Raw genomic sequence first — 19,491 nt, 5'->3', positions numbered from 1 at the left:
CCACCCAGGTCCAGCCAGTTGGGTGAGCTTGCCTGTGTACTGCCCTAGGGCCCAGGGTGCCTGCCCACATCCCTGCAAGGTGGGGCCCTGTCCACATGCAGGTGAGAGGCAGGGCCAGTGAGGTACCTGTCTGTCTCTCCCTCTGCCTCTCTCCATCTCTCTCTGTCTTTTTCTCTTTCTCGGTCTCCATCTCTCACACTTTCTCAGCTTTCCTCTCTCCCTCCAGGTCTCTTTCGGCCTCTCTTCCCCCCACCCCTCCCCTGGGGCCACCTGCCCAACCCCCAGCCCATGCTCACAGCCCCCTCTCCGCAGGATCAGGAAGTCCACCTACCTGCGCCTGCAGCTGCTGGCTAAGGATGAGTACAAGCTGAGCCTGTTGATGGCTGAGTCTCTGCAGAGGGACAGGGTGGCGCCCGTCCTGTTCCGGCTACATCTGGAGGCCCTGGACCGGCGGCTGCGCATCGTGCTGCAGGCCGTGCGTGATTGTGTGGAGAGAGATGGGCTACGCGGCGTGGTGGAGGACGACCTGGACCCTGGGCACAGAACCTCCACTGAGAGGTAGTGACCTGCACCACCCGCACTGCCCACCCAGGAGCATGGCTGCACATGCCACATCATGATTCCGTGAAGTCGTGGACAGGACAGGGTTGTCCCTGCAGTGACCTGCCGCCCAGTGGCGCAGCCTCCTGAGGGGCTCTGGCAGGACACTTCCATGCTTCTCCAAGACCCAGGACAGGCAGGATGTGCTGCCTGTGGCTGCAGTAGAGGCCTCCGGTCCTTTTTGTGGGAAAGGAAGCCTATTTCACTGTTTTATATTTACATAAGGTGCAATGTACCAAGGGAGGGATGTCTGCACGGGCCATAGTCACCTCCAGCCCTGCCCGAGGGCTCTCTCCTGGTCCTGTGTGGCGCCTGCACTCTGCACCTTCTCTTTCTGCTCTTGCCTCCCACGCCTCCGCATTTAGAGGCTGGAGAGACCCTTTGGGGATGAAGGGGGTTCCCGGTGGATGTCAGGGCCTGCGTGTGGACAGATGGACACCCGAGTGTGAATGACCAGTTACTCCCAGTATCCAGCAGTGTCCCTGCCCCTCCCCATTGCAGCAGGCACCACTGACCCACGGCTTTGCTCTGGACAGTTGGTATGAACGTCACACGAGTCCTCGGGGGCCACAGCAGCAGGCCGACCTTCCCGGCATCTTTGTGGAGTAGTTTGCAATGTGGTAAAAGTGCAATAAAGATACGGCAAGCGTGTATTTTCGGCCTCACTAGGGTAAGGCCCTCACACCCTGGTGCTCAGCTGCCCGCCTGCCAGTCCTCCCAGAAGGTAAGGCCTGGAGCCAGACATGACCAAGGCCCAGCGCGCCCGATGCCCATGTGGCCCAAAGCCCAGAGCCTGCTGCCGGGGAGCCGCCTGCCAAGCCCCGGGATAAACAGGCCGGGCGAGGCCTGCACTCCCGAAAGCAGGGATGGGCATGAGGAGAGGGTAGGGCAGCTGCAGAGCCCTCTGAGAACTGGGTGGAGATCACTGAGGCCACAAGAGGCCCAAAGGGCCACACCCTGTCAGGCAGACACACCGTGTCTCCAGCAGGAACCACTCCAAAACGGGGGCAGCTGAGAGAGGCCTCTTCCCACTACTGGCCCCAGAACCTGAGACCCACCAGGCCAAGCCTGCAGGGAAGGCCTAGCAAGTCTACAAGTCTACCCAGGGAGCAGGTCGACAAGCAGATGTGACAGAGACTCACCCCAGACCCCCACACTTCCAAGTCATGAGAATCCAGAGGTCCTCCTCCTGCCAGGTGCTTCCTTGCCTGTCACCCTGCCGGCTACTCACCTCCCTGCCCAGGGCACTCTGTGCTGAGGGAGGCTCCCTGTGCCCTGGGCCCCGGGAGGCAGACTACCAGGTGGCTGCTTCTCCAAAGCCACATTGCACTGGTTTGAATCTTCTCATTTCACAGATAGGGAAGAGGCCCAGAGCGGGGAAGACAAGCAGTAAGGCAGGTTAGACTCCCAACACGGCAGAGCCAGAGCCAGAAATCCCTAAAGACCAGGAGGGGCATGAGGCCCCTGGACCCTGAGCGAGGCTGGGCTCAGATGTGGGCTTCACACAGCCAACCAGTAAATGGCCTCAGACTGACAGATCTTTAAAGGAAATAGCAGGATGATAAAGGGGTCCCAAAGCCTGCCTCCCATCCTGTCAGCACAAGGTCCAGTGTCCCCACAGCGTGGGCAGCTCCACCCCCCTAGCTTCCTCTCGGCCAGCCCACTTCTGCCCAGAAGAACCAGTACAGCCAAAATGCATTCAAGTCCCCACCTCAGGCTACTGGGGACTGGGATACAGGTGTCAGCCACGAGCTGGAAGCCAGGCTGTCACCTGTCCTGGGTCACACGCCCAGGAGTCATGAAACATCAGATTGGGAGGGGCTGTCACTAGGGCCCCCTCCCAAGTCCTCTATAGGTCCACAGGACAGTTGGGCTGTGATGTGAGAGGTCACAGGACAGCAGAGCAGTCAGAGGCACAGATAAACATGCGCTCAAGACCAAATGAGGCCATTTGGTGGCCGCACCAGGTCAGCCCAGCACAGAGCCTACAAGGCCTCAGGAAGTTAAGATGCTAGCATTCTTGAGACAACTGATATAACTGAATTAGCATTTCAAAAGATCTCAAGGGGCCAGGTGCAGTGGCACATGCCTGTAATCCCAGCAGCAGGAGGATCACGAGTTCAAAGCCAGCCTCAGCAATAGCAAGGGGCCAAGCAACTCAGGGAGACCCTGTCGCTAAATAAAATACAAAATAGGGCTGGGGATGTGGCTCAGTGGTTGAGTGCCCCTGAGTTCAATCCCCAACATAGAAAAAAAAAAAGATCTCACGGGGTTGGGCTGATGGAGATTGATCTCAGGGGCTTGAACCACTGAGCCAACAGCAGGAATCCCCAGCCACCTCAGAGTCCTTCTGGAGAGCACAGAACAGAATGAACAGTTCAGTGACACCCAGAGACACGCACAAGACAGGGAAGAGTTTGGGTGCCAGAGAACGGGAAGGACTCTTGGAGCATTATGATAAGGAGAGACCCAAACAGGAAGAAGGAACTGTAAGGAACAGGAGACAAAATCGCGGAAGTCCCCAAAGAAGGGGGCCAGAGGTAGAAGCAGAAGGGTGAGCAATGTCACCAGAGGATGCCTAGGAGCTGCCTGCATGTGGCCTTCTCCAGGGCCATTCCAGGTCTGCTGGGTGATGGAATGATTCCTTCCAAGTGCCACCAGACAGCCTCATCCCCAGCACATCAGAGTGGCCATGAGGGTGGACAGACATGCTCAGCGAACATTTTGAGCACAGTGCAAAGCTGGCACCAGAGGACAGGTCCTCCAAAAGCAGGACCTGATTTGGGAATGCAAAGAGGCAAAGGGTCAGAATGACAATGATGGGGGTCCCAGGAGACTCTGCTATCCTGGTGCCGTGGACAGATGGGACACCAGGGGCATAATGAACAGAAGGAAACACAACTTTGCTGGAGAGACACAGGAGCCCTCGGCAAGGTCAGCTGGGAAAGAGCACCTCCCACGCCCCAGGAAGCAGAGGCCACCCAAGAAAAGACCAGCAAGTCAGGCCACTCGCCACCCGCTGGGGGGATCTGCTCAAGACCTTTCCAGCATGGAAAGTCGACAAACGTGGGGTGAAGCTGAGACAGTGCAGCCGAGGCCTGTCGTTTAGACACAGGAAGGCAAATCCCCAAACAGCAAAACACCCGGGAAACTTGCAGACATGGACGTTCTCCGGGCTTGGCTGGGGGAGGGGACTGTCTTCTTGGCTTCATCTAGGGTGTCATTAAAGACGTTGAACGCTATGATCTATTGCTTTGGTACAAATTCAAACGAAACTCTGACTACACTGGGCAGAGGTAGAAAGGGTCAGCCCCGGCCCCGGTGCTGGCTGCCAAGTGTCCCCAGCAGCCCCCATCTCCTATTCTCTCTGCTCCTCGCTGTTGCTCTCCCGGAAGAATCACTGACCTGTTGAGCCATTTCACAGTTTTGCAAACTGAGGCACCAATAGGTAAAGTGGTTCCCTGGGTTCAGCACACAGTGAAAAACCCCACCTGCCCACCACCCAGAACCCTGTGCTCTCTCCCAGTCCTCAAAATCAACCCCCCAGGCCTCCAGGATGGCACGAACCTGCAATGCCAGGCAGCAGAGTGAGCGTGGCTGAGGGAGCAAGACCTGACTGGAGCCCAGGCCAAGAGAGGAGCAGCTTCAACAAAACCCCCCAGGGCAGGCCCGAGGTGCTTCCAAGATGGCCTTCCACCAGAGCAGCCTGAGAACAGAATGCAGTAGAATTCAAGCAAGACTTTTAGAAAACGGGAGGGGACCTCCTCAGTAGATCTGGGCTTTATTTTGCAGTGCCAGGAGTGAGCAGGGGGAGGCAGTGGCATAGAGGGCTCCTGCCCAGGCTGGCCTCCCACCTCCTGGCAGAAGTCACAGGGCAGCTAGCGCAGTGGCTCCTTCTCCCCGAATTAAAATAAATAAATGCACAAATACATACCTGAGGCTCGCTATGACCTCTGCCCTATGGGCAGAATGGGCCACCAGACTGCTGGTCTACCAGCTTCCACCCCAGAAGTCTAAGGTGGGCACAAAACAAAGTACCAACTGCCCTTCAGGTGAGAGCAGAGGCTTCTGGGCCTCTGGTAGGCAGAAGGGCTGCAGCCCTGGGTCCCTGCACTCATGTGCCTGCACTCCAGTCACCTCGAAGGCTAAAGAGCCCAGATCTCAGCATCCCCTACCCCCTATGCAATCCTTCACTGCTCCTTGGTCCCTTGCTGAGGCTCCTGGGCTCCCCTCAGGGTCTCATTTCCCCAGACAGGTGGAGCCTCACTTCCACCCACCTTGAACAGACGCACCCTCCATACCTTGCCCATGCCCACCCAGTTCCAACGGAACCTCTCCCAAGTGCTGCCTTCAGGAGATTCCCAGGGAGATGAAAAGAAGAGATAGGGATCCTTTGCTGTCCAGGTGGAGAGAGGGGAAATGGGGAGACTGACCCAGGCTGGACAACAGCAGAGCAGAACTCCAAGTCCTCCATTTCAGAAAAGCCTCATCCTGGTGAGAATCGGCCTCCAAAGAAGGAAGGTGCCTGAGGCCAGAGAGCAGGTAGACAGACCCCAGCTGTACAAAAGCATCCTTTACTGGGACTTAGGGACAGAGGTATGGCCTGGCTCCCAAGCCAGGAGGACAGGTTTCTATACCCAGCCAGATAAAGCTGGATAAGGCCAACCAGGAAGGTGCTGGCTTCTATCTAAATCTGTCCACCTGTCCAACCCAGGTGTCAGTGACAGTACACCACCCAGCTGAGCAGTGTTGGTGCTGGGGATTGAACCCAGGGCCCTGTGCATGCAAGGCAAGCACTCTACCAACTGAGCTACATCCCCAGCCCACAGCTGACAGTGTTGAGACAGCACTCCGGGTCTCTGGTGGGCAGAATGTCTCCAGTCCTGGGTCCCTGCACCCATGTGGGGATCCCTGTGGGACAAGAGCCACTTCCTGCAAGGTGCCCCCTCTAAGAGACAGCTGTTCCTGCCCTGAAGCTAGCTGGGAAATGATAATGGAGCCCTGGAGAGGCCTGGAAAGGTGTAGGGTAGGTTATGTAGGAGATGGGACCAGGCGGGACTGTCCCCAGGCTTGGCCAGGTCAGGGCAACCCCAAGAGGTTATCAAGGGGCTGGGGTCAGCCAGCCTCCTCAAAAAACATCCATTACACCCTGCCTGCCCAGGGTCCCAGGACCTTCCTCACATGCCCACAACCACCAGGTGTCTCCCAAGGCCACGGGAGGCCAGGTTGAAGGCACCTCTCCCACCTGTTCCCCAGCACCATCTAGAGGAGGGCTGGAGACAAGCAAGAGCTGACCTCAGCAGGCACTGGCTGCTACCCAGCCAGGGCCCTCCAGCCTAGTCCTCCCCTTGTCCAGGGCTTCAGGTACCCACCAGCCTCTCACCACCAGGCCTAAAGCCCTGGCCAGACCCTGCATTATCCCATAGGACCTAGAACGGTCCTGACCCCCTCAATGCCTGTGAATAAATGTGTTCTCAAAGGCACAATGCTTAGTGAGTGCCAAGATGTTCTGAACACAACCCAGCAATGAAGACTTGCAGACACTCTCCCTCGACACGAACAAGGAGTTGGAATACATCTGGAGGGCAGTGGAAGCTAACCTCTGGAAGCCTCCGAAGCCACCACCTCCCTGGCACCACAGGGCCTTTGCACAGCTGGGAGCTGTCTACCCTGCACCACCTCTTCACCTTGTTTATTCCCATTCAAAGCACCCCTCAAACTTCCTAGGCTGGGCCAGTCCCACCCGGCCGTGCACTCCCTCACACTCAGCTCTCAGCTTCATCTTGAGTGCATCTGTAATTACATGCCTATAATCTTGAGATTCCTCAGACAGCATCCGCTGCCCTAGTGGACTGGAAGCTCCATGACACACGCACCACTCTGCTTTGTGGCATCCCCAGCCTGCAGGCTGGAGCCCATACAGAGTATATAGCCCATACAGCCGCAGGTCCCCTGTGAATATGCTGAAGGGCAACCCTGTGGGCCTGGTGCCTCCTGACCCTCAGGCTCACCTTCTGTCTCTGCACAGATTCCTGGGCCCCAGTGAGGCACAGAGGCACCAGCTTGGCCTGAGCCCTTGCAGTCTGGGGAGCCCACATGTTCTCATCCTGGAGCCCCGTTATTGACTGGCTCAGTTTCAGACCCCCTGCAACCTCTCTGCTGATATTGGAGGTGCTTATGTTCCTGGGTGGGTACTAGTCCCAGGAACACCGGGGGGCATGCAGGCCATAACTCCAGCCCCATGCAGCCAGCTGACGCTGTCCGAACACGATGGCATTCCGTCTCTTTTCCAGGTCACAGTCGGCTTTGCTTGTAAGCTTTCTGTGAAGTCTTAGGATGGGAAACACCTGTCTCCACCCACAGTGAAGCCTGGTTTCATTCATAGGAGATGTTGTGCATCAGATAAAAAGACTCAGCGACATTTGGAAGAGAAAGTGACATAGACAGGAATTTATAGATCGTGGTGGGCCCAGCTGATGCAGAGAAACATCTAACTACTGGTGAAATTGAAGCCAGATGTCCAGGAAGTACAAGGTCCCCATGGTCATCCCCAGGTGGGGAGATCCCTATGGGCATCTCCAGGCAGAATTCTGGCTTGAGAGAGTCCTATACCATCCTGGACGACAGCAGCCAACCCCACCCTGAGCATGGACAGACCCCCAGCCACAGCCATGAGTGTGTGAACGCAAAGGTCCCCAAGGCAGGGCCACTGCACCAGGCCTGCATGCCTCTGGTGTCTGGCTGGGCCTACAGCCATGTTTCTATTTATCAGCTCCAATCACTGCCAGTCACCTGCCGTGTAGAGCCCTGTCCTCAGTGATAGCAATGGGACAGGGACAACGCCGTCTCTGTCTGCAGGGTGCCATCCCAGCAAGAAGCACAATGGGGGACAATACACAGCAATAACGGGGCCACCCAGCCACCCATGGAGAGTCAGCCCCAGTGGGTTGGGATGACAGAGCACATGGGGCCACAGCAGGCAGGGACATGGACAGCATGCTGAGTGGGGTGAGACTGGGGTCATCAGACGATCTGATGACCAGGGACACCTACCTGCAGGAACACGCAGCAGCCTGACTCCTCCACTCCCTGAGCCACTGCCTGTGTCCAAGCCTCAACCAGCCAGACTGTGACATCCAGGATGAAGGCCAAGCTCCACCTGGGCCTAGGAGGACATTTCCTCCAGTGGCCTGCAGGGCTCCCCTTCCCGCCCGGCCAAGTCCCAGCCAGAATGGGGAGGCTGGGCCTGAGCAAGCCTTTGTCAGCCACCGGCACCCGGGACCTGGGAGATGGCACCTTCCCCTCGTGGGCACCTCTCAGGAGACACCCCCGCTCCCAAGTCTCTGCCTTCTCACAGCTGGGACCTGCCCTCCCTGTGGTGTCCCCAGACAACCACAGTCCTGGGTCGCTTCTGTCCTCCCTCCCAAGCATCCATGGGCCTCTCTGCCTGAGAAGCATGGGACATGTGAAATTGAAGCCACCTGCTCCTTGGCCCACTTCTCAGTGAGTTGGGGCCTCAGGCAGCCCCTGGTGGGCAGCAGGAGGACAGTACTGGGGCACCGGGCATGTGGCTGCTCACATCCTCCATGAAGTCCCTCACCCCTCCTCCCTCTCTCTAGCAGAGGGGAGAGACCTTGGGATGCTCCTAACACTCCTGCAAGTTCTGTCAGGTGAGACCAGGGGTCATCTCCCCTCTTAGGCTTGTGATGCCTCTTTACTGATCCTAGAACAAAAAGCAGACAGTCCTCTGTTCTATGACTGACCCCAGAGAGCAGTTTATCCAATCCATGGGCTGTCAGGAGTCTCCGCAGGAGCAGAGTTTCCTAGCTTCCCAGTTGAAGCCACAGGGGACACAGGATCACTGCCGCTCTCTGCCTCCCCAGGCCCCCAAGCTGGTGGTCATGGCCCCACCCACCCCCAACTCTTGCACCATGATTTCCGGTCGCTCTGCTGGGGCAGGTCACCCATACTTCAATTCCTGAAGTGCATGACAATCCCCTGTGGACACCTGGTGCCGACAGTAGCTGAGCCATACAGGGTTTGCAATACCAGGTGAGTGGCCGGAGCCTGCGGAAACCCCAGGATTGACCTCACAGTTCCTGATCATGGACAGTTCCTGTCCCCACGGAGGCAGGGGAGGAATTAGGATGAATGCCTGACACTGAACTCACCAGGAAAGATGTCAGCAATAGACACCACGATCCATGGAGACATCCAAACCCACACTCACAACACCCAAACCTGCGTGCAGAGACACCTGAACCCAATCCTGTAAGATCAGGCAAGGCGGGCAGCCACCAAAGGAGGCAGATTTAAAAAGGCCTCCGAACGAGACGTTATTTGAGACTCACTCCCGAGCGGAACTCCATCAGACCGGCAGAGTGGACAGGAGAAGGGTCTGAGGAGAAACCGCATGGGAGCTCGACCAGACCGGGATTTTATGGGCTTAGGCAGGAAGGGAAGGGCTTGGGACAGGAAAAGGTGTTTTTAGAGTCCCTTGTCCCATTGGAGTTGGTCAGGGAAGTTGGCTGAACTCCAGGATTGGCCAGCGGTCCTGCTGATTGACAGGCATTAGTGTGGAGATCCCGCTGATTGACAGGCGTTTCTGTCAGTGCCTAATACATGTTTCTTTCCCTCGGGGGCTACTTTGTCCTAAGTTACCACACCAACCTGACAAGTCCCACCCAGAGCAAAGTCAGGAGCAAGTGTCCACGCACACCCAGAGCATGTTGGCACGTGGGATCATCTTCTCCCAGCCTCTGGGCAACTGTGAATTTTCAAAAAGCTTTTGAGCATCATGTAGAGTGAGCTCAGCCAGAACCTTGCTGGGGACACACATTTGCTGCCTGCCCAGCCGTCTCCTCCCCTCCCAGCTTTGCCAAGAGACAGAGGACAGGTGCCAGGAGGTGTGGCCAGCCCATGCCCTCTAGTGGACACGTGCTCACCTCAGCACCTCAGCCCACGGCTCTTTCCTGGTGGACTGTGGATGTGCACACGTTTGCACCTCCAGGTGTGCACACACTCACTCCACCCCCTTCCAGGTCTTTATTCATGTGTCCTCTCACAATGAAGCCTCCTGTGACTCACCTACTGAGGTTCTCACACATGTGCACACGCACATGCACTCACATTCACACATACATGTGCACAGCACCCTGGAGCTCTGACCCTGCTCTGGTTCTTCCCCACGCTCCATTTTTCTTCTGAATAATGTTGATTAATTTTGTCAACAGTCTACCTCCTCCAAAACGGGCCTCTGGGGACTGGGCAGGTTTAGAGCAGATCGCCCCAAGGTACCTTGCATGTGGTGCTGGAGGAACAATGACTGCAGGGACGGGGGTCGGGGGGGGTGGGCTGCAGCCTTGTTTCTAGTTGGAAACGCCAGGGCAGCCTGTGGTCCCCGGTCAGTCTCGTAGCTGCCCCACCCCCAGCTCTTCTGCCCCCGACAGGTATGTGGAGGTGGGCGTGGCTTCATCCTCTCCCGCTCACGCTCACCTGGTGCCTAAGCATCTCCGTTTTGCTGTGGATTCTGGGAGTCCTGGCACTTGGCACCTCGGCCAGCTCCCCTGCCACATGCTGGGAGGCACTGAAGCCTCGGCTCCTCCCTGGCCCTCTGTGTGTGTGCTGTGCATCCTGAGCCGCTGTGTTCGGCACCATGGTGGACCAGCTTCCTGATTTTGTCTTCAGTGGGGTCTGGCCTAATGGTGTGACACAGCAACTCTTCTCCAAGGTCTCCAGGTTCTCAGATAAGACAACGTGGACGCTGATATCCATTCTGCTCAGGAACAATGAGCTCTGACGGGTGCTCAGCCATTCAATTCCCAACCCCCCACTACAGCCCTGCAGCCACAGGAGGTTTGTGTTCTATGGCTTTGCCTCCCACAGCACCACATGATGGGAATTTTGAGTCCAGCTTCTTTTACTCAGCAACATGAGTTTGGGACAATAAGGAGTGGCAGGGTTTCCTATTCACTGCTGAGTAGTACTCCACAGGATGGGCCCACAGCGGCTCATCTATTCCCAGAACCTGTGGGGGGTTCTTTGTAGGATTTAGTAACAACAAATAAAGTCACCAAAGCATATAAGCTCACAGGAAGACTCTCCACGCAAACACAGGCTTGCATTTGACACGCAAACACCTAGAAGTGGTGGCTGGCCAGGTGCGAATGCCTATGTGACATGAAGAAACTGCACCCTCACCCTAAAGAATGAGAGTCCAGGCTGCTTCCCATCACCCCGGCACCTGACAGGTGGTTAAGTTCTCCAGACAAACAGAATCAGAATGTGTGTGTGTGTGTGTGTGTGTGTGTGTACACACGTGTGCAGAAATTGGGGGAGAGAATTTAAGGAACTGATCCACTAAGTGTGGAGACTCAGCAAAACTGATGGGTCTGCCAGTGGAAAGAACTGCAACTGCTCTGCCAGCAGAGTCTCTATTTTTTCCTTGAGGACCTCACTACCCCCACCCCCACCCCCAGGTCTGGCCTTCAACTGCTTGGGTGAGGCCCACCCACTGTATAGCTGTCTGCTTTGCTCAAAGTGGTGCCTTTCATTGGTTCTAGAAATTTCTAGCCATCTAGCTTTCCTCACCCTGTTCTCTGCTGCTCCCCTCCTGCTGGACCTGTCCCTCTCCCAACCTGTCCCCAGCACACTCCCTGTGTCCCCCCCCCCCTTTCAGTCTTGCCTTTAGGTCTGGGGAGTCCTAGTGACCGACCCTCACATTCACTCACTCAAGGAGCCTGAGGCCATTTCCTCTGTCACAGTTTTACTTGGGGACATTTGTTCTTTTCTGTGGTTTCCGCCTCTCTGCCGAGGGTCCTCTCTGCGGGAGCAGGTAGCTTCTCTGCTGTGCACCACTCACGGTGACTTTCAGTTACCTGTGGGTGACTCCATGCTTATCTCCTGCATGCATCCGGCTCTGCTGGAACTCTCTTAACAACGCGTTGGTTTTATTCCCTTAAGTGTCTTGTGAATTTGGGGCTGCAAACAGGCTTTTTGTGCGGGGGTACCAACATGGAACTGAGGCTCCATCCAGCCACTAACCGCCCCCACTGCACAGTCCTCGCCACCAGGGGGCGTTAGTGTCGCATTCCACCCTGGTCTGCTCTCTGGGCGCTCTGTGCGGAGGGAAGCCACCTTGCAAGGTCTTCCTCTGACAGCGCCCCATCACCCACTACTTCCTCCACTCCATGGCCTTGCAGGTAGAAGAGGGCTGCGACTTTTACTGGACACTTGATGACATCACGAGCCACTGGTGGGGCTGGCTGTTCCCTGCTTCTCCAACTCAGAGCAGTCTCTGGTCCGGGGTTTCTTAGGTGGGGTCCTGGGGGGTGGGAGTGAGCCTCCTTCTCCCCCTCCCTCCTGGGCAGCTGCCTCCACTGTTTGACTCAGCACCAACTCCTCCCTCCAGGCAGGGGCTCTTCCAGCCCCCTCCAAGGCAGCTGCCCCATCCCTGCCCCTTTGCCCTTTCCTCTGGATTCAGGGGACAGAGGGGATGGGACAATTCTGTTCCCCCAGCCTGACCAGCCTCCTTACACCCCCCCCCAAACCCATATCCCTTGAGCATCCCTGGGGTGGGGAGCTGGGGAGGGGGCGTAGCTGTGTGTGAGCTCCCTGGTGCCCCCCCACCCACACACACACACATACTGCTGGGCATACTTGACCTTATCCACTCTGAGCAATCCACTGACAGGCTGAGTCCAACTGCTTCTTCCTGCCCTTGGGGTGGCCCACTGCAAGGAAGCAGGTGCTGGGCCTCTCTGAGACATGCCTACCCTCCCCATATATGGCTCCTTGCCCAGCAGCCACTGCCTTGGTGGGCTCAGGAGAACCTGTGCTTCTGCAGCCCACCCTGGGTGTCCCAGCAGTTGAAGGATGGTGACAGCCTTCAGCAGAGATCAGAGGTCCTCAATAGCCTCTGATATTCCACACACAGCTGCACAGCATCACCATCTCTTTAAGGACAGCTGCACAGCACCACCCATGCCACCTGCCCTCCTCACCATATGACCTTACACTCCTCCCTTTGGGTCAGTCTGCATTCTCCCCTTCCCCCTGTGTGAGCCCGTGCTGGAGAGGAGGCACTGTGGGGTGAAGCCAGGTCATGTTAGCTTCTACCTGGGTTCATGCATGTTATACAAGTGGAATTGTACAGTGTGAAACCCTTTGAGGTTGATCTGTGGAGATCCACCTAGTGGATGAGCAAATGGATATTTCCTTCTTTTTTATTGCTGAGTCTTATCCCATGGTATGGATGTGCCACTGTTCACCTAACCATTCATCTGTTTAAGAACATCTGCCTCAGGCTGGGGTTGTGGCTCAGTGGTAGAGTGCTTGCCTAACACGTGTGAGGCCCTGGGCTCAATTCTCAGCACTGCATATAAATAAATAAAGATCCAGCAACAGCTAAAATATATATATATATATATATATATATATATATATATATATATATATATATATATATTTTAAAAAAAACATCAAATTGTAATGCATTTCACTGTCATTTATTTTTAAAAAATCGATTTAAAAATTAAAAAAAAGAATAACTGCTTTATTTCTTGTTTGGGGATAATGCAAGTAAAACTTCTCTGAGCATTGGTGTGCAGGTTTCTGTGTGACCTTGACCTGGGAGCCCTCTGGGTTGAGGATCCAGGAGTACAACCAGCAGGTCCTATAGTTGCATATTTAGGACTTTTTTGGGTAGGGGCTATTGTTTGCTTCCTCGATTTTGCAGTGGTAAGGATTGAAACCAGGGGCTCTTGACCACTGAGCTACACCTCTAGCCCTTTTTATTTTTTTATTTTGAGACAGGATCTTGCTAAACTGCATAAGATGGCTCTGAACTTGTGATCCTCTTACTTCAGCATCCCAAGTCCTGGATTACAAGTGTGCATGGGCACACCTGGCTGCATGTTTAGTTTTTAAAGAAACTTACCAAACTGTTTTTGAGCAGGGCTGTTCAATTTTATATTCCCAAATTCTGACATCTAAATTTTGACATCTAATGGAGAGGACAATACCATTAATTGTTGACTGTGACTTAGAACTGAGCAGAAGCCAGATAGCTGCTTACCCCAGTGACAACTGCATGTCCACCCCAGTGGGTTAGGAGCCCTGGTGTACTTGGGCTTCTATAAGCAGGACCTCCAGCTGCTGGGAGCCAGGGTGACAGAGGCACTGGCTGCTCCTGGAGTGGTTAGCTGGAAGGAGCAGCCAGTGTTTCAGAGCTCAAGGTGCTGCTCTGAAGAAGGCTCTCAGTCAGACTTCTGCAGATTATTGGGAAGCCTGCCCACTATGAAGACCCCTAATGTCCTACTTCTTTCCTCCCGGGTTTGTATCTTCTGCAATCACCTATGCACTCTGGAATCAGAGCTTTGGAGCTAGAAGCACCAGCTCAAGGGAGGTTCTTCAAATGAAAGGCCCACCTCCCCAGACTGTGGACCCCAAGTAAGGAGGGCCCCTGGAGAAGGCCACTTCTGGCAGGGGTGGACAGTGATGCAAGGGCATCCTGCTCTGGAAGAGACACTGGACCCTTTATCTCCACCCATGCTCTCCCTAATGCAGTGCCCAAGCCAGGGATACACAATGAGCCCCACACATCAGCCCTGGACCCCCACTATGGGCAGCCAAGGGGGCATCTGCCCAGCTTTCTGTGGTCGTGCTCCTGGTTGTGGGCTCTGCTGAGAGTTCATGACCACTGGAACGACCTCCAAGTCTTAGGGAGCACCCACTGCACAAGCTACCCAGCAGCGCGGCCTGAGAGTCCCCAACTCCAGCTCCGGGGGGGGGGGGGGCACTATCCCGGTTGAGCCTCCAAACCTTGCCGGTTGGGGAGTGACGGCGGGTGGACGTCCAGTTCATCGGACCACCCAACACGCCCTGTCTCTCCCTCCTCCCTCGGCGGGTCAGAGGGTCGCCTAGACAGCCCGGCTCCGCTTACCGCTCTGCCTGTGACTGGGGCCTCCCCCGCACCGGGATTGGACGCCAGAGAACCGGGTGGGGGCGTGCGCGGGGGTCCCCAGAAGCCCAGGCTCCCAGTCGCTTCCGTGCAGACGCTGCTGGCCCGTGCCCGGCCCGGGAGGACCCAGTGCAGAGCTGGGGGCCGGTGGGCGGCGCGGAGGAGGCGGCAGCAGCGGCGGCGGCGGCGGCGGCGGCGGCGGCGGCCCCGGGCGCGGAGAGCGCCACGATGTTTGACAGCTCGCAGTACCCCTACAATTGCTTCAACTACGACGCCGACGACTACCCCGCCGGCAGCTCAGACGAGGAAAAGCGGCTCACGCGGCCCGCGTACAGGTGCCTGAGGAGGCCGGTGGCGGGGCTCTGGGGACAGCCAGGGGCTCCGAAGCCGGAGACTGTCCGGGATGGAGGGAGAGAGGGGCTTTCTTCCCTGGGGCGGGCTCTGGGAGAGAACGCACCACGCGCACTTTGGGGGGTAGCCGAGAAAGCAGCTTGGATCTCCCACCTGGCGGGACTCCGAGTGCAGGAGAGGTCCCAGGGTCTGGGTGGAAGCCAGAGCTGTGTGCACAGGGTCTCTAGTTAGGACAGCGCTTCCCTTTCCCCCTCCAACCCCGCGCTGGCTGCCTGGGGAGGCGGAGCAGTCGGCCTCGCCCACCGGGCGGGAAGGCTGCCAGGCTCCCCGCGCCCTGCCCGGTGCCCGCTTGCCTGACGCCCTGTCCGCAGCTACATCGCGCTGATCGCCATGGCCATCCAGCAGAGCCCCGCGGGCAGGGTGACCCTGTCGGGCATCTATGACTTCATCATGCGCAAGTTCCCTTACTACCGCGCCAACCAGCGTGCCTGGCAGAACTCCATCCGTCACAACCTGTCGCTCAACAGCTGCTTCGTCAAGGTGAGCCCTACCCCATCCCCGTCGCGAACGACCCCCGAGTGACCCCTGTGTGCCCAGCCATGGCGACACTCAGGCCGGTCATCCCTTGGTGACTGGAGCTGTTGGGAAGCTCCTGCTCAGAGGTAGGGGGCCCCAGCCTGCGGGCAAGCAAGGCTACCCCGAAGGGCCAGCGGCGCCTTGCAGGTCCGTCGAGCGCACTGACCCTGGCTCTGCGCAGGTGCCGAGGACCGAGGGCCATGAGAAGGGAAAGGGCAACTACTGGACGTTTGCAGGCGGCTGCGAGTCGCTGCTGGACCTCTTCGAGAACGGCAACTTCCGCCGCCGGCGCCGGCGACGCGGCCCCAAGCGAGAGGGCCCTAGGGCACTACGCACTGAGGCCGCTGAGGGGTCCCTGGGTGCATCTGAACTCGCCGCGCGCGGGTCTCCGGCCCCAGACGGAAAGCCTGCCCTGGGCCACGAGGCCCTGGCCCCCGCCGGCCCTGCCGCCCTGGGAAAAGAGGGCCACAGAGACATCAAGTTCAGCATCGACTACATCCTGTCCTCTCCAGACCCTTTTCCAGAGCTCAGGGCTCCATGTCTCGTGCAGGAGGGGAGCTTCCCCCGTTGGAGCCCCAGCAAATGATCCTCCAATTCCGAGGCAGTGAAAGATGAGACTGAGGTTGCTTCCTGGTGGCCACTACAGAATTAGCCTGGGGTCTGGGGTTAGTTTCTCCCCAGGAAGCAGGTCTCAGCCCCACCTTGAGCCATGAAGCCCCCTGATTGCGTATTGCCACGAACTTTGAACTTTTTTCCCAGTCGGACCCTGAGTTCCTGGGTTGGAGGCAAAGGCGGAAGACCCCCTTAGGAGAGCTGCTTACTGTGAAGTGACTTTATCCATGCCGAGAAAAGTTCCCCAGCAGGAACAACCCTCTTGGGTCCAGTTTGACTTTGGAGTTTGCTTGTGGATTTTTCAGATTTCAGTTCCAAGGGAAGAATGCAGGGAACATTCCCTGGAGCCACATAGCAGTTCATTCCTGGTGAGGTGAGAAAGACTCGTGGACAGCCGTGTTCCAGAGCTGGTGTGTGCTCAGCAAGCAGTCAGTGAAGTTGGCTAACACCTCCCTGTAGGTTAAAAAATAATAAGGTAAAAAAGATGAAGACAGAATTTACTGATCCCCATGAACAATAATGACCCCACATTCCTGATGCCCTGTGTTTGGGCTAATAGGATCAGAAGTAACAGATGTGTCTTGTGTTGTCAGCAATGTTTTGATGATGGTTTAAAATGCCCCTTGCACAAATACAAATATGGGAAAAAAGAAAGGAAGGGTGGGAGGGGCCCAAATTTGGGAGGGCACTGGGCAAAGCCAGTTCTTCTGAGCAGGCATCCACTCCTGCTCTGGCACCAGCTGGCTTCCCAGAAATGCAGGCGTGGACAGCAAACTGTTGGTAGAGCCCCGAACACGGAGGTGCAGAGCCAAGCATCCGAGCTGGGCACACTCCATTTGAAATGTAAATGATTTAATTACTGTGTAGAGACAAGCAGTTTTAAAAACACAATTATGCACAGTGAAACTATTTGACCAACCTTATCATTTTTCACCAGCCCATTTTCGCAGAGTTAATTGCTTTCTGTGACTTAATTTGAACATTAGTATGGATTACACCTAATCGGATTCGCTAGGTGACAATGATTGGCTAATTTTGTGAACGGCAAAAAAACACACCCAAAGAGGCTGGCTGTCTGGATTGGGAATTATAGTCTTGTATTATCAGACTCTCTTAAAAATGGGCTCTGAGTAATGAAGGCAGGCAGGCTGCTGAGGCAGACCCGAGCCACGTGTGAGGCCCGCCTGGACCTGGCTGTGTTTCTGTTCAGAGGCCTGACATTTTGTTAATTCCAAGTACTCCTTTGCTCACCTCCCTGTAAATAGAGACTGTGTGCACCTTTGTTTGGGGAAGAGGGGGAAAGTGTTCCTGACAGATGTTGTGAACTGCCCGGGCTCCTACTCTACATTGAAAACTAGTGAGTTGCCGGCTCCTTTGGTCACCAGGCCCTGCCAATGGCAGCCTGAGCCCAGGAGCCGCCCTCGGCCCAGCAGGAAGAGAGGGAGCCAGCCTCAAATGCCCTTTCCTGAAAGCAGAAACAAGACCTGAAAATGAGGCCTCTCCTCTGCAAATGCTACTGCTATTCCCAGACCTCTGCTGGCTTACACATGAGGCTCCCCAGCCTACCAGGATGACCTCAGCCAGGACACGCCACCTCCTGGCATCTCCCAGGCCCTGGGAGCTGAGTGGGAACTGCAGCACAGGCATGAAGCCCCCTGCTGGCCCCTTCCTCTGCACTGTCTGGTCTGGATTGTCAGAAGGGCCACGTGCACATGTGTGTTGCTGGTATGTGTCCTGTGTCTGTCTGCATTCCTGTTATTTATATCCCTTTGTCGGATGTGCTAAAAGAATTGATTTAAATTATACTAGATATAATTTAGATGGTGATAAGGCACAGATGGTACTATACATAGTGTATGGCATAGAGAGTATCTGAAGATATATTTTTCTGTAACCAACTGAGCAAATAAAATTTGCATTTTATCTTTTGGGATCTTGTATTATTCCTGCATTTCATTCTAGTTAGCAAAGCCTGATTTGAAAAGGCAAAGCCCTTTGCCCTAAGAAGGACAGGTTGTCTTTGGAGGCCTCAGCCTCTGAGTGAGAGTTCTTAGTGGCCCTCTGAGTGAGAGTTCTTAGTGGCCCTCTGAGTGAGAGTTCTTAGTGGCCCACCTTCTCTGCACACATGGACAAATGCCAACTTGGTAGCCAAATGAGGCAAATGGGCCACACCAGTCAAAATCTGTGTACTCTGAAGTGTAGCATTTGTTTTGCAAAGAATATCAATCATGTTTTTAAAAGCGAAGGGACATTTTCAATTTGCCAGTGTGTGATATCCTACGACTTCAGAAGTGTTCCCAGCCTCTAGAGTGAATGGCATTTAATACCGACAACATAACAGGGGTGAGGGCTGGCTGTGACCTATTCAAATGTCGCTGCCACCACGCAGCCTGGCCCAATGCAATTATAATTAAATACTTTATGCCTCTCTTGCAAATCCGCAGATTGATCATCGATATGTACATTACCACCACATTACCCCCGAGCAGATGTCTGCCACACGCGTGTTATGGATCACCAGGTTTCCATTAACAAAGTTGGGAGGTGCTGCTGAGCAGGAGCTCAGGGGAAGACATGTGCAAATTACCTAGTCCCAACCAAAGTTCCTGGCTGGGTAGTGCTGGGGCCTTGAGTTCCCTCACCCAAGCCACCAGGAGATTGATTCTAGGTGTCCCTTCTCATAGCAACTGAGATCAAGGGCCTCCACCAAATGCTGCAGGAATGAGAAAAGAGCCCCTGATGGCTTTGGGGAAGGTGGAAAATCACACCTGTATGCAGCTTCCCACAGAGGAAAGAGGCAGGTCTAAGGGATCAAACCAACCCCGGGGATGCACTCTCTCCCCATTTCTGACTGGTGGGGTCCAGCCTTACTGTATCTCTCCAGAGAGGCCTCCTTGGCTGACGGTGTGGTTAGTTGGACACCTCCCTCTATGTCAAACTGAAATGGACTCCTGGTCTCTGTCACTGGCGAAGTCTGGCCTGCCTCCCAGGGACTGTTATTCATTCATTCGGTAAATACTCATGAGCTGTGCCGGGTACAACCAAGAACCACAGGGGCACAGGAAGCCTTCCAGCAGCATGGCAGGAGGTAGACAGACAGTCATCCAGGGCACGTGGAGTTCCCATGCCATGCAACCAGGATGACTGTCCGTCTGCCTCCTGCAGTGCTACTGGATGGCTTCTCTGAGAGGAGGGTGTGTGCAAGGCTAGCTCAGTGGGTGACTAGGCAAAGCTCACCAAAGCTGCTAAAAGTCAAGGCCTTGAAAGAAGCATTTTAGGTCAGCCTAGCCCTGTGTCAGGAAGGATTCAGGACAGGTGAATGGCTAATGTGGCTGCAGGCAGGTACAGGAAGGACATGGTGTGTGTGAAGGCCCTGCCATGCTTACCCCAGC

The 19,491-nt window shown here is 55.7% G+C and overlaps 2 protein-coding genes across 2 annotated transcripts in view; both read left to right on the top strand.

Annotated features, from left to right (window-relative positions):
* The window catches only part of FAM20C (FAM20C golgi associated secretory pathway kinase), a 57,440-nt gene extending 53,604 nt beyond the window's left edge, over window positions 1-3,836 (top strand). Inside the window, exon 10 of the mRNA XM_081297172.1 lies at window positions 313-3,836. Coding sequence (XP_081153298.1) covers window positions 313-562 — 250 coding nt within the window. The 3' untranslated portion in view covers window positions 563-3,836. The remainder of the gene's footprint in view (window positions 1-312) is intronic.
* Window positions 3,837-14,788: 10,952 nt separating this feature from the next.
* Window positions 14,789-16,102, top strand: FOXL3 (forkhead box L3; the record flags this gene model as incomplete). Its single annotated transcript, XM_081298182.1, is given in 4 exon segments — window positions 14,789-14,895; window positions 15,283-15,451; window positions 15,669-16,050; window positions 16,053-16,102. Coding segments are annotated over 4 exon segments (708 nt in total).
* Window positions 16,103-19,491: the final 3,389 nt, after the last annotated feature.

Source organism: Spermophilus citellus (assembly GCF_964194105.1).
Source record: "Spermophilus citellus genome assembly, chromosome: 6".
Taxonomy (NCBI): Eukaryota; Metazoa; Chordata; class Mammalia; order Rodentia; family Sciuridae; genus Spermophilus; species Spermophilus citellus.
This window is presented reverse-complemented; position numbering and strand designations above follow the sequence as displayed.